Genomic DNA, 15,401 nt, shown 5'->3' with positions numbered 1-15,401 from the left:
AGAACTTAATGCTAAAAGGCGGAAAAGACGCCCAGAGCGGATTCCCGACCTTCCCCGAGGGGCGAGCCCCTTAGCTGGAAAGCCTGGGGAGGCCCAGGGTGGTGGCCGGGGCCGGCAGGAGGGCCATCCCCGCGGGGACAGGCGCGGAGGGGTGCAGGGGTGGAAAGCAGCACCCCCCACAGTGGGGGAGCTCAAAGTGGAGCCCCGGTGGCAGCGGGAAGCACACCGGAGGGCCTGGGAAAGGCGGCCCGGCAGCCGCCGCATCCTCGCGAGCTGAGGCCTCGCTGCTTGGCAGGCTGCCCATCCTGCTGCGATTGTAGAACCACACTTGGACCAGGTCCTGCTGCAGCCGCAGGTGGCCCGCGATGCGGCTGATTTGCTGCGGTGTGGGCTTGGGGCACTGCAGGAAGAGTCTCTCCAGGTTGTTTCCGATCCGCCTCTCCCTGCTGGCGCGTCTCCGCTTCCGGCTCTGCTGCAGGATCATCTCCATTTTGCATAAGCCCAGAAGGTTCTTCGCATCCACCTCCTCCAGCCACATTTTCAGCAGCGGGCGAAGCTTCCACATGTTGGCCAGGCTCAACTGCTGGGCCTCAAAGCGGCAGATGGTGGTCTGGCTGAGCACCTTCCCGAACAGCGCTCCCACGGCGTACCCCACGTCGGCCTGTGAGTAGCCCAGGGTCAGCCGCTTCTGTCTCAGCTCCTGGGCCAGCTGCTTCACTTCTTTCTGAATGGCGGAGACGTCCTCCGGCAGCGCCAGCTTCGGGACGCACCGCAGGGCGATGTAGGGCCCAGGGCCGGCGCCCTCGGATGGGCTCCAGAAGCGGGTCCCAGCCTCACCAGCTCCCAGCCAGGACCCGCAGGGCACCATTCCGCCCTGGAACTCGTACAGTGGGGGTCCCAGGGGCACACCCCAAACCTCAGGGCCTGGACAGACCCCCGGCCTGATCACCGGCACGACCCCTGGCCAGACCACCAGCTTGCCAGGGCCCGCCTGGGCGCTCAACCAGGTCGGAGGGTCAACCCGCACCGGTACTGGCCCTCCGAGGCCGCCCCCGCCAATGCCCGGGAGGGGGCAGAAGTTTGAGAGCCTGTGTCCAGCCATGGGGCAGGATGGCACCCCAGCCGGAGTCTGGTAGGAACTGAAGGCTCTCGAGGCTTCGGAACAGCCACCTCCTCGCCCTCGAGCCCCGCCCCCCACTGGGCGTTGCAGGCAAGAGAAACACGCCGAGGGTGTGTCTGAGTGGGGGTGAGGAGAGCTGGTGGACCCACTGGCAACTCCTGGAGCCCTCGGGATAGGAGAGCGGGTCCCCTACCCTGACCTCTGCGTCAGCTCCCAGCAAAGCCTGCCTCTTGGGCGTTGCACTTCCAAGCTGTCAGAGGTCCCCTAGTCTCAGTTTCCATCCTTTCCCTGAATGGAACCCAGGTGTTCACTCCCAGCCGTCTAATCGCGCCCGGCTCCTCCACAGCCCCTGAACTACACTCTCCGGAGATATTCACTACACGTCTGCATGCCAAATGCTGCTGGGACCACATCTCAATTCATTCACTGTTCCCTCACTGCGACCTATGGTCACAAGCACGGCCAGCAGCCTCTCCTTGCACAGCCTCAATGTCTGTGCTCAGAGAACCCTAGGCATCTCCTCAACATCGGCTTACCCCCTCGGAATCAGCCCCCAACTCCACACTCCACCAGACTCCACTCCGTCCTCAGGCAGATTTTCTTAACTAATTCATGCTCTTTCCCCACCAGCCCTGCAAATCTTTTGCTGTCTGTCCTGCCTCAGCCCCATGGTCTGGAATTTCTTCACCTAACAGGTAACTGTGGGTGTCATCTCTTCCCACTGAGGAAGTCCCTGCCACAGCATCTGACTCACCAGCATGGGAGCCCTCTGTCCATAGCGCCTCTCCTGTTCGAGACCCTCAGATCTGAATGAGCCCTGATGCTCCTCATGAGCCTAACTCAGCACCCAGTCCTATGCTTTGAGTGAAGAAAAGGAAGGAGGGAAGAGGAAGAGCCAATCTGAGTGACCCCAGGTTCAAAGCTTCCAAGGAGGAAGAAGACAGAGCCTTGGCTGGACAATCCCAGCCTCTTGTCCTTTCATCCTTTAACCCAGCCACAAGATGGCTCTGCCTCCACCCACGTCTACTGAGCCCACTCTTGAAGTCACTGGGGGAATTTCCAATTGTCAAATCCAATGCCTTTTAAAAATCCTCGACCCAAGAAACTTCTCATCAGTACCTGATAATGCTGACTCTTCTTGCTCTTTCTTGTTAATTTATGTGAAATATTGGTAATAGCCAAATCTGCATTTCAGCTACCACTGACTTCTAATTTCCATCTCTGTATTTTCCACAGCCCCAAATCACATTCATTATCTGTGCTTCTAATCCCACCTCTCCTCCAGGGACCCCGGAGCTGCTTCACAATATTGTCACCACTTAGCCACCCAGGCTTAAACCAGAGGTTGTTTTTGACTGACCCCTTCCTCCACAGGGCATCAGATCAGACCTTATAAACTGGATCTCCTAAAACATCTGAACTCCATCATCTCCACTCTAGCCTCATTTATTGTTTTGATTTAGGCCACATTAATTTCTCAGCTGAACTATGACAATAACCTTATAATTGACTTCTTGTGCTTCTCCTTTAAGTTCATCTTGCATTCTGCTGCTAGAGACAATTTTCCAAAAACTCAACCCAAGACAAATCTAATCACATCAGTTGTCTCTTAATGAGCCTTCCAAATCTGCTCCCTCTCCAGCCCAGCAATGCGGCATCAGCATCCCTGAGCATGGAACCCTGGCTTTTCACCACTTGGATCCTTCCTCCTCTACAGCCTCATCCACCCTCACCCCATGCCATCTTGCCCCAAGCACTGACGATGCCATTATGTCACCTGTTCTGCCTGTGTTCACCTGTTCCTTCTGTGTGGAATGGCTTCTCCTCCTTCTTGGTCTTATTTTCCCTATCATTCATGCTTATACTCATATATTCTCTAATCAGAGAGGACATTTCTGACCATCTTGTTTAAAACAACATCACTTTTGATGAAGGGTGGAAGTGCCACTATGTTCCTATAATGATATAAAGGAAATATATGAAACTTGTATAACTTAAATAAAATATATACTTAAAAAAGAAAGTTTAAGACCAGTGAGTGGGGTCCATGCCATATTTTTTTGAAATTGAAATGGTTTTTGATAATTTTATGGAAAACAGTGAGCAGGCATCTTAAGAGGCATTGAAGTAAAAAGCATGGATGGCTTGTTTGTACCCATTTCCTAGGGATCCAGCTGCCAACTGCCAAGTTACTTTACCTTCCTCCACAGACAGAAACTCATGCTTTTTTTTGTTTCCCATGCCACTCCCATCAAAAAAATGAATTTAAAAAACATTAAAAAAACATTGCTTGTTGCCTTTTCTTAACATACATTACTTTTTGGTATAGCATGCATCAGCAACTAATATTATTTACTTGTCTATCTGTTTATTTTCTGCTTCTCTCCTGATAAGAGGAAAGGGACGGTATCTAGTTAGCTCCTATGGCTACAGTGCCTACAGCAGTGCCTGGCACACATAAGACTCAGAGTAATCATTTACCATGTAATGAAAGCATCAGGAACTTTCAGTTACCTTTATTTATTATCATTTTTTTTGACAGGAGGCAGAGTTAGAGTTAGACAGTGAGAGAGAGAGAGAGACAGAGAGAGAGTTATAGACAGTGAGAGAGAGACAGAGAGAAAGATCTTGCTTCCGTTGGTTCACTCCCCTAATGGCTGCCATAGCTGGTGCGCCGATCAGAAGCCAGGAGCCGGGTGCTTCCTCCTGGTCTCCCATGCGGGTGCAGGGACCCAAGCACTTGGGCCATCCTCTACTGCCCTCCCAGGTCACAGCAGAGAGCTGGACTGGAAGAGGAGCAATCGGGACTAGTACCCAGCACCCCAACCGGGACTAGAACCCAGGGTGCTGGCGCCGCAGGCAGAGGATTAGCTAAGTGAGCCATGGCGCCGGCCCTATTATCATTTTTAAAATTAAATTTTTTTTGAGTAGCAGAGAGAGAGAGAGAGAGGGAGGGAGGGAGAGAGAATGCTCCTATCCACTGGTTCACTATGCAAATGCTTGCAAAGGCTCCTGGCTGGGATCAAAGCCGAAAGGCTGTGCAATACAGGTCTCTCATGTGGGCAGCAGGAACCCAATTTACTTGAGCCAACACTGCTGCCTCCCAGATTTTGAAGTAGTAGGAAGCTGGAGCCAGGAGCAGAGCCAGATATTGGAACCCAGGTACTCTGATATGATACATGGGTGTCTGAATCAGTGCCTTAACTGCCAGGCTAAACACCTCCCCTCCAGCATTCTCCCCACTCCCACCGCCATTACCTTTTTTTTTTTTTTGACAGGCAGAGTGGACAGTGAGAGAGAGAGACAGAGAGAAAGGTCTTCCTTTGCCGTTGGTTCACCCTCCAATGGCCGCCGCGGTCGGCGCCCTGCGGCCGGCGCACCGTGCTGATCTGAAGGCAGGAGCCAGGTACTTATCCTGGTCTCCCATGGGGTGCAGGGCCCAAGCATTTGGGCCATCCTCCCCTGAACTCCCGGGCCACAGCAGAGAGCTGGCCTGGAAGAGGGGCAACCGGGACAGAATCCAGAGCCCCGACTGGGACTAGAACCCGGTATGCCAGCGCCACTAGGTGGAGGATTAGCTTATTGAGCCGCAGCACCAGCTGCCATTACCTTTAAGACCCAATTTAGATGTCACTTCTTGTAAGTCTTCCCTTGGGCAGAGTTTGTACTGCTTTTGTGATATATTTTTTGTATTTTATATAAGCTTTTATTATAACATTATCAGTATGATTTATTTGCTGTCTCTGTCTCTTCAATTAGACTATGAGATATATAAGGCATGCATGTGGGAGTAAAAATCCTAGAGCATAATAGAATGCTGACTGATACAGTGCTCAATCAATGCTTGCCGAATGACTGACTGAATTTGTGCCTTTACAATTTTGGGAGTAAAGCCCGTTTAATCCCCTTTTAACTGTGAGAAGCTTGATCTTCCCAGTTGTCTCATCATCTTTTCATTTCTGTGCTCAACTAAGGCCCTTAAACAACTCTTCCTAGAGGGGGTAGTACCTTGAGACCTAATCAAGCTCAACATGACAGGTCACTGGGTTGTAGACATGGCCTTGAAGCAATGGTAGAGGGAAAAGAATCTGGAAATACACTGCCATCTCTACAGGCTGTGTATTTGATTATTTGCCTGTTATCTGTATCTCCATTTCAACTCCTACTAGAATGTGTGCTGGCCACAGGCAAGGTTCTTGTCTACGTTGTTCAGTGTTCAGTTTTCAGAACTTGGCATCTAGTCTTAAGTCAAGACATAGTTGTTTAATATTCAATAAATGAAACTATGTGGTATTAATGGTGATAAGACTTCCATATTTTCTTTGAATTAGGTTTCAATATGACAGTCTATGAAAAAGAACTTACAATATATAAATTTCACTTGACAATAGTTTTTTTTTTTTGGTATCTTTTCTTTCCAAGTATACCTATATGATATTTTTCTCAAAATCCCAAAGCAAACCAGTGTCTGCTAAACAGAATGAAAGTTGATCATATAGAGGCATACAGGAAACAGCAAGTACACATACACGGGTACTTCAGAAAGTCATGGAAAATGAACTGAAGGACAAGCTTACTGTCAACAATAGTTGATAAAAATGTTTTCAGCAAATTAGAAGAAAGCAAGTTCCAGTGAATGGGAGCAAAGCCCTTTTTTGATGAACTGAATTTAAAACACAGTAGCTAAAAAATATGCTAAATTTAAAAAATTAATCTATATTAACTTTATTTTTTTAATTAACTTGGGTTCCCTCAATTAAGGCTTTCTTTGTTCTTGGGCCCACAGATCTGCTCACATGCATATTCCCTGGTTTATGTATACGTGCTGCCACAAAGAAAAGCCTGTTTTCTTACAGGAAGTCTTGGCATCTTCTTATAGGTAAATTTGAAGTGCAATGGAAATGGGGTGGTTGGAGAAAACAGGCGGGAGTGTATCTCAGAGCAGCAGTAGTAAGATCAGAGGAAGGCAGCTAAGGGGAAAGCCCAAGACAACCAGCCCTGTTTGGGCTGGGGTCTTGAAAGGCTAATCCATCACCTTCAGCAAATACAGGGACCCCTCTGGAAGTGATTAGATTACAATATAAGAATCAGGCCAGAGATTGGATTAAGATGGCAGAGTAGGGAGGGAGCTTGCTACTCAAGTCTAGGAGAAGATAGTTTTAAAAAGTGGAAAGAGTGCAGTCTCAGGGAATAGTTAAGGAGAAAACAGCAGGGGGAACTCTACATAAATTGGAGGAACACAGTGGATCTACATGGAGGGGGAAGACAATCTATGACACAGCACCAGCCCTTTTCTAGGGAAGCAAAACCAACAGCCAATTTCCACTAATGGTGAAATACAGGAAATGGCAGAGACAGTTGTTAACACAGGTCCTTGAGGGCTTGGCTCAAGTTCCATCTCTTTGGGAAGCCTCTAGACCACAATGATTTCCCTCAGATACATTTGTGACCTTAAACAACTGGAGTTTCATGTCTTAGCTCTCCAGATAGGAGACAAGGAACCTCTCCAAAGGATATTATAGATCAAACTTATTTTGTACTTAGATGCCACAGAATGTGCTAATGCATGAGTTTTTCCACAGTGCTCTGACTACAGTTAAGTGTATGAAAATATTGGATGTGAGGCTGAGCTTGTCTTTGGCTTAATGTCATCCTATTGGTCAGATATTTACTTGGCTAGATAGGTGATGTCTCCCAAAGTTGCTCATGCTCCAAAGGACAGTGCTTTGTTTAAGAGTGTATGACATGTGCCATTTCTCTAGTGGAGTCTCAAAAAACAAACAAACAAATAAACAAACAAACAAACAAAAAAACCTTTTTTGATGCAGTTAAATCAACACAGGAGAAAAGAGATCTAAGCATTAAGCTCCAGCCAGCCAGAGTGGGCAAAGCAGAGCAGGTATTGCTGATTTTCATTGTCTCCCCTGCTCTGTACTGACCAAGCAAGCATGGTATAAAAAGCACTATTTTGCAGAAGGGCAGTGCTGTATCTCAAGAGCTGTATTAAGGAGGAAGACAAAGCAAATGCAGGAGATAAGATCTCAACACTAAGTCACTGGCAAGTCCCTCTCGGCATCTAGGAAGTCAAGTCAGGAATCCAGGAAAACCCTGGCAGTCGAGTAGTATCAGAAAAGATGCCTCCCACCTCAGAGTGAGAAAGCTAACATCGCACATTACAACCATGTGGTTCACTGAAAAGCACCTCAAAATATACTGAAATGATTACACTGTAAATCCTTTATGCGGATCTTCAAGCATTCAACTTACAAGGCAAATTGAGATATCAAAGGTAAATTATACACTTAAGAAAAAACGGATGAAGCACATACAACCAGGACATTAAAATCATGATAACATGGACAAAGGGAAATCAAATCAGTGCAGTACCTAAATAAGATCACTTTTGCATATGAGATACTTTTCATCACAGGTAACAACAGCTGTTCTGCACAGCAGATGATAGGGGACAAGAACATGGGAAAAGGACAGCTATTTGTAAGCAACAGTAATACAAGATGCTTTTAGTTTTATAAAGCATGTAATAAAAGCTAGACTCTAACAGTGCTGCCAACAAAGATTTTCTTTGATTTTCTTGACTTCAGATTAAGACTTTCTTTTGTCATTACTTTTATTTTTAAAAATTTAAAAAAAGATGTATTTATTTGAAAAGTAGAGCAGAGAAGGAAAGATGGACGGATGGATGAATATATAGATAGAAAGATAGAGATCTTCCATATGCCTGTTCACTCCCTAAATGGGGCCACAGCCAGGTCTTGGCCAGCCTAAAGCAAGCAGCCCAGAACTCCATCCTGGCCTCCTACATAGGTGGCATCTTCGGCTGCCTTCTGAGGTACACTAGCAGGAGGCTACATTGTATTGGAAACAGAGCAGCTGGGACTGGAATTGCTACTGCCATATGGGATGCTGGCATTTCAAGTGGCAGTTTAACCTCTTGTGCCACAGTGCGGACTCCTGTCATTACTTCTTTTTGTTGTCATTCTTTTTACTATTTTAAAAGATGACTCTGTCATGATATAACTTCTGCTCAGAAATAGCACTCAATGACACAAATATGGCACAACCACATAATCAGAAAATGCAGAGAGATTTAGAGTATACAGAAAAAAAGGCCCTTCATCTTATTTTGTGGATCTGAGATAGTCCTGAGCTCTGGACTTCCCATGTAAAAATAATAAGTTTAAGCACCTGACGACCTTCAACGGGGCCCTAAGGAATTTCACCTGTGTGTATGAGCAGCCAGCCCAGCTGAGCTGAGCGGGCTGACCTGGGAGGCAGTATAGTGATGAGTCTGCATATTCAGAGAGAGAGAGAAATAAAGTTAACAGTTCTTGTTATGTCAAGCAGAATTTAAGCAAGCTTTTTAGCTGTGTTTGCCCTTGTTACAGAGGAAAGGTGTAGGGATGTTCTCGCATTGATTACTCCAGTCAGGTTGCAATCACTGTCCTCTCCATTCAAATTTTCACTCTGCTCTCATTGTAGAGCAAGAGATGCACAGCTGGTTCCGCACAGAATTTTCCATTACACTGCACAGTAAAGCGTACCTAACAGAAACGGCAACCTCTGACCAATGAAACCAGGACTCCAGAAGGTGACATGGGCTCTGAAAAGCAAACAAGTAGGGTAATGGAATCTCTGCTTATAGCAGATAACTCTTTAGTTTCTGTAGGAATTATTATTATCATTATTACTATTTTTAAAAAAAGAGATCCAGGGGCCAGCACGGTGGTGCAGTGAACCAAGCTGTCATCTGTATCACTGGATCTCATATGGGAGTGCTGGTGCAAGCTCAGGTTGCTCCTCTTCCAACCCACCTCACTGTTGATACACCTGGGAAAGCAGTGGAAGATGGCCCAAGTGCTTAGTCTGCCTCCCACAAGGGAGACTCGAATGGAATTCCAAACTCTTGGCTTCGGCATGGCCCAGGCCTGGTTATTGTAGCCATTTGGGGAGTGAACCAGAAAATGGAAGCACTCTGTCCCTTTCTCTTTCTCTCCCCATTCCTTCCTCCTTCCTCCCTCCCTTCTAGCCTTCCTCCTTCCCTCCCTCCTTTTTTACCTCCCTTTCCCTCTCTCTGTAACTAACTTTCAAATAAAATAAAAAAAAATTTAAAGAAAGATCCAAAATTAACTGAATTTGTGCTATTAACCATCACAAGTTTGGGGCCTCTATGAAATTACACAGAATATCTTTAAGAAACTATGAATTGAAATCAGCCAAATAGAGTCATTCATTTTTTTTTTTCTTTCTGAAAAATGAACTCTGACTTTTAAGTAATAATCAATGCAGTAATGACTAAGGAAAATACAAGCGGTAGTAACAGACTAAAAATTACGAGCAGAAATCAACCTAAACGCATAGATTTAAATTTTTTTTTAGCATTTTAAACCTGAAAAGGCATTAGACAGTGTTCAATCAGCTTATCAAATGAGTCCTCTTCCTGAGTTGTCTCACTATGGTTGCAAAGGTTTTAAAGAGAACCAGCCAAGTTGTCAGCCTCTCTTTTGAGCAGAAGACTCAGGCCCATCTTAAGCTTTATCTGTGAAGAATCCACTGCTCGAGCTCCCAGCAGCCTAGCTCTCCATTCTACATGTGCGCACAACACGTCAGGCAGTGAAGGTTTCATCTTAAAAGCCTCAGAACTCCAGGAAGCAATTATATCTAGCCAACTGTGAATGATAAGCTGCAAGCAAGCTCACTATTTATTTAATGAAAAAGTTACCCTTTTTTTGGATATTCAACTATACATCAAAATGGCTCAAGAATATATACTAAAAATGCACAGCAGTTTTATTTTTAATTCTTATTTTGTTTCCAGTCATGGCATCATTTGGCAAGTGTTAACCTGTTCAACTTCCAGCTATAATTTTACATTTTGCTTATCTAAAATTTTCTGTAATAATTTAAATAGAAGAATTTATGATTGACATAAATGTACATGAAACATAAGGAAACAACCAGTGAATTTAAAGAAATTTCTCATAAGGACACATTCTAGGACAGGTGTCATTTTGAAAGGAAGACAACGCACTGAAAAACTGATAGGCTTTTGGGGCTGAAGGGGACTATGGAAGAACAGGAAATTAGCAGGACAAAGAATAAAGGGGAAAGGTTTAGTGAAATTTTTATGGGAGATTTAGAAGAATGGAGAACAAGGTTAGAATACTGAAGAACAGTAAAATCAGGGGTTTAAATAATACGCTTCTATAGAAGATACACCAGGAGGCTCTGAGGGTAAGAAATGAAATTAGAGCCATTAGGAATTAAAGTGCTTTTTTTTTTGTTAAAAGGCAACTTATATTAATCTGAACAATGCTTGCCACCTTCTAGTTAGTTTATGATATGACCCAAATGTATCTTTTCTATGCTGTCATATTCCTAAAGTTTGGATGCTTCCAGTATTTTATTCTTTGCATGCTCAATGTCATGAAATATCTCTGAGAGTTCATTTAATATTTTTGTCTGTTTTTTACCAGCATCACTTTCTTCCTCTGGGTCACAGTTCCTTTTGTTATTAATATTTTCCAATTGTATTTCTACTATTTCAGTTCTTTGCTGCCTTTTCATCTTTGTTGGTCAAGTCTGTCTGTTGATCCCCTCCCCTTTGCTTAAGGGTGTTTATTTTTTCCCTTTTTAAAGATTTATTTATTTATTTATTTACTTGAAAGTCAGAATTACAGAAAGAGAGGGAGATGGAGACACACACACACACACACAGATCTTCCATTTCCTGGTTCACTCCCCAAATGTCCACAACAGCTGGTGCTGGCCTGGTCTGAAGCCAGGAGCCAGGAGCTTCTTCTGCAGGCCCATCTTTCTGCCGCTTTCCCAGGTGCATTAGCAGAGAGCTGGATTGGAAGTGGAGCAGCCAGGACTTGAATCAGTGCCCATATCGGATGCCAGCACTGCAGATGGAGGCTTAACCTACTGCACCACAATTCTGGCCCCATGATCCTCCCTATCTCTGTGTGAACTCAAAGTAGGTATGAAGTGATCAATCAGTGATAGATTTTGGAAGAAGTGATATGACTAGTAATCTACATTAATTTGGAATGTGCATCTAGAGTAAAAAGTCAGTTTGTCACAATAGTATGGAAGGTGGACACTTGGAGAAGATGCATTAACTTGTAGATCTCATTAGAGAACCACTCAACAAAGGAGGGCGTCAGTGAACTAACAGTTACTCCTGATGCTGAAGGAGTTCTTAAGTGCTTTTTTTATTGCCAATCCCCACTACTCATTTCAATGTTCATCATTCGATTAGGATAAAATAGAATCTTTGCAGTAAACCCAAGACTTCTTTTTTTCTAGGAGATTATAAGTTCCTTGAGGGACAAGAGCCATGTCAAACACTCTTTTTCTTTTCTGAATTTAATTATTTTTAGAAGAAGAGAAACAAAGAGAGATAAAGAGAGAATAAGCTCCATTTGCTGGTTCATTGCCTAAATGCTTAGAATGCCTGGGACAGAGCCTGGTCAAAGCCAGGAGCTGGGTACTCAATCCATGTCTCCAAGTGGATGGCAAGAACCCAACAACTTCAGCCTTAAGACTACCTTTCAGGCTACATTAGAAGAAAACCGAAGTCAATAGTAGGGAGGTAGGTATCAGAACTCAGGCACCCTGCAGAGTAGGGGAACCTTTATTCTGCCAGGGCCATTTGGATATTTAAACATCATTTTTAGGCCAAAGAAAATTATCAACTTAAAAATTAGTCTCGGGGCTGGTGCTGTGGCACAGTGGGTTAACGCCCTGGCCTGAAGCGCCGGCATCCCATATGGGCGCCGGTTCTAGTCCCGGCGGCTCCTCTTCTGATCCAGCTCTCTGCTATGGCCTGGGAAAGCAGTGGAAGATGGCCCAACTCCTTGGGCCCTTGCACTGGTGGAGGAGACCCAGAAGAAGCTCCTGGCTCCTGGCTTCGGGTCAGCACAGCTCTGGCTGTTGCGGCCAATTGGGGAGTGAACCATCAGGTGGAAGATCTCTCTCTCTCTCTCTGCCTCTCCTCTCTCTGTGTAAATCTGACTTTCAAATAAATAGATACATCTAAAAAAAATTAGTTTTCCAGGGGCTGGCACTGTGGCACAGGAGGTTAATCCTCCGCCTGCTGTGCTGGCATCCTATATGGATGCTGGTCTAGTCCTGGCTGCTCCTCTTTCAATCCAGCTCTCTGCTATGGCCTGGGAAAGCAGTAGAAGATGGCCCAAGTCTGTAGGCCCCTGCACTCGCATGGGAGACCTGGAGGAAACTCCTGGTTCTTGGCTTCGGATCGGCCCAGCTCCAGATGTTGCCGCTTATTGGGGAGTGAACCAGTGGATGGAAGACCTTTCTCTCTGACTCTCCCTCTCACTGTCTGTAACTCTACATGTCAAATAAATAAAAATAAAATTTTTTTAAAAAAATTAGCTTTCTATAGGTTTATTGGATTTTTGATTCTCCCCTTTAATTGCTTTGGCAGGGCCAGATTAAATTATTTTGCAAACCATATACAGCATGGGCCAGATGTTTGCCACCCTGTAAGTATGAGATGTAAGTATTTTAAGTGACATCCCAAGTGCTAGGCCAAACATCTACTCCTCTAACATTTTTAAACCCTTTGAGTCTAGACTAGTGCTTAACAAGCTTAGGTGCCTAAGGTGTTTTATTTTTATTTTATTTGAAAGGGGGGGAGAGAGATAGTAATTCCATTTGCTAGTTCACTCATCATTTTTTTGGTTAAGATTTATTTATTCATTTGAGAGGCAGAGTTATAGACAGAGAGAGGCAGCAACAGAGAGAGAGAGAGAGAGAGAGAGAGAGATGTCTTCCATCTACTGGTTCACTCCCCAAATGGCTGCACTAGCAATGATCTGATACGAAGTCAGGAGCCATGAGCTTCTTCTGGGTTTCCCACACGGGTGCTAGGGCCCAAGCACTTGGGCCATCCTCCACTGCTTCCCAAGGCCATGAGCAGAGAACTGGATCAGAAGAGGAGCAGCTGGGACTCGAACCAGCGCCCATGTGGGATATTGGCACTGCAGGCAGAGGCTTAACCTACTACACCACAGTGCAGGCCCCTGGTTCACTCTTTAAATGCTAGTAACAACTGGGGCTGGGTCAGGCTGAAGCCAGGAGCCAGGAATTCAATTCAGGTCTCCCATGGCAGGGACTCAACTACTTGAGCCATTACTGCATGCCTCCAGCAGGGAACACTGGCAGAAAGCTGGACTTAGAAGCTGTGCCAGGACTTGAACCCAGGCACTCTAAGTGATGCGTGCATCCTAAGTAGCATCTTAATTGCTATACTCAAATGCCTGCCCTGTGTAACAAGTCTTTGAGGAATTAAAGAATAAATATTTGATTTAGTTTCTTGTCTCAAGAGAACTAAGAATACCTTGAATTTGAAGTGAAACATGGAAGTGGGCTCTAATTTTAGGGGGGGACAGGTTAATTAAGATTAATTGGTAAGATAATTAAATTTTGATTTTCTAAATTTAAGCTTTGCCACCTATATTGATTTTATATGCTTCATACTGTTTCTGAAGAAATGAAGAACAAAACTCTTAGGAATTATTCCTTCCTAAAAGGAACGCTGCAAAAATCTAAACTACAGAGGTTATAGAAGATTTTGCTTGTCATGCTAAAACAAACTGAATATCTCTAATTTTGCATATAGTAGCTTCCCCACGTATTGCCTATGTTTAATCATTTGTATTTGTTGGCTTAAATTAACAATGTTTTAAATTTAATCACTTTCCATCTGGAAACTAAGTAGGAAAGGTTTGGCTCCTATGCCACATAAATTAAAATTAAAGGAAGACTAAATTTCCTTGAAGACAATTTATTAAAAGTAAATAAAAGTAAAAATATGAAGATTTCACATGGCTTTCTTGAAACTTCTGAAACATTAGCTAATAATGAAAGAATCTTCAAGTTAATATTGGTTTCAGGTTATTAAAAAATTTTAATTTAGGGGCTCTTAAAAAGTCTCATTTATAGAAATCATTGCTACAGAACACTTAAAATTATGTGCATGCTTCTTTGCCCAGATTTTCAACAAGTTACTTCCTTAGTCCTTTAGAAATTAAAAAATTATGTAACATAACTGAGTTCCCTTTATGTCATGCAATTTTCAAAAATATAAACTAGCTGGTATATGATTTCTTCATTTATTGGTACAATACATTGAATTGTTGGGGTGAGATATGTATGGTTGAAGGGGATATTAACAGGTTCTACAGGCAGAAATACTAGTCAAAAATCTCAAAGAATACTTAAATATTACATACCAGTTAAACCAGCTTTCATATTTATCATGTGAAGTCATGAATCAATGTATTGTTCAAAATTTATCATAAGATAGAACTATCATTCTTTTAAAAAGGGCTATATATTAAGAAATAGGATAAAAAAAGATTTCAAAAACTATACCTGTGCTTTTAAAGTGCTGATAAGCCACTGAGAGCACCTTGAGGTTTTGTAAGTAAAAAATATTTGTAGGGTGACTACAGTCACTATACTACATGAAGAACTAGAAGAGAGGAGTTCATAGGCTCCAAACACTAAGAAAAGAAAACAGAAATGTCAATTATCTGATTTGGTCAGTTTGTGCTGTATACATGTGTTGAAACATTACCCAGGGATGGGGAATGTCTAGTGTGTGGGACATAAAAGCCTCAAAAATGATTTGGCCTGGTCCTGCCAAGGCAACTGCAGGTGGAGTAGGACTTGAAATTCAGGAAACCTACAGTGGGCTTTTTAAAGTTGTTAATTTTATATGGCCTGTGAATGATTTTATAAACATCCAAATGGTTCTAGGCAGAATAAGTTTACCCATGCCCATAAAACCATAAAAATGTGTATTATGTATAAATCAAAAATTAAAAATAAAATACCAGAGCATAAAATTAAAAGGAAAATATTTGACCTAGGTTTGAGGGTACTTCAAAACTTTCATGGGAAAATGGAATTAAAAGAAAAGTTTATGTTGGTGTAACAATTTCTGAAATCCATACATGTGACTACAGTGCCTAATGTTCACTCTGATTCTCATTTCAGTGCCAAAGAACATCCCTTTTAGAATCAGTGCCAAAGAACATCCCTTTTAGATGTCCTACATCACTTCTAGAGAGTAATACAGTTTCTCTGAAGAGGTATGGCTTGACAGTACTTTTGCCAGAACACAGATTTATCACCGGGGACTTGCTGTCACTGTCTGTGACAAGGCAGACAGAGCGGGCAGGGTGGGTGAATGCGGAGCAGAGTGATGTGGAGCCCAGAGCTGACAGAG

The 15,401-nt window shown here is 43.8% G+C and overlaps 2 protein-coding genes across 3 annotated transcripts in view; both read right to left on the bottom strand.

Moving 5' to 3' along the window:
- The window catches only part of ARB2A (ARB2 cotranscriptional regulator A), a 483,367-nt gene that overhangs the window by 124,015 nt on the left and 343,951 nt on the right, over positions 1-15,401 (bottom strand). The gene's annotated exons all lie outside the window — the stretch shown is intronic.
- On the bottom strand, positions 71-1,102 carry POU5F2 (POU domain class 5, transcription factor 2). Its single transcript, XM_062212400.1, has one exon. The coding sequence runs from the start codon at positions 1,100-1,102 to the stop codon at positions 71-73; it is 1,032 nt and encodes a 343-aa protein (XP_062068384.1).

Source organism: Lepus europaeus, chromosome 15 (genome assembly GCF_033115175.1).
Source record: "Lepus europaeus isolate LE1 chromosome 15, mLepTim1.pri, whole genome shotgun sequence".
NCBI lineage: Eukaryota > Metazoa > Chordata > Mammalia > Lagomorpha > Leporidae > Lepus > Lepus europaeus.
Note: the sequence above shows the minus strand (reverse complement) of the source record. Positions and strands in the feature narration are given on the sequence as shown.

Excerpts from the sequence above, each read along its gene's own strand:
- POU5F2 (XM_062212400.1), bottom strand. The coding sequence starts at position 1,102 with ATGGCTGGACACAGGCTCTCAAACTTCTGCCCCCTCCCGGGCATTGGC.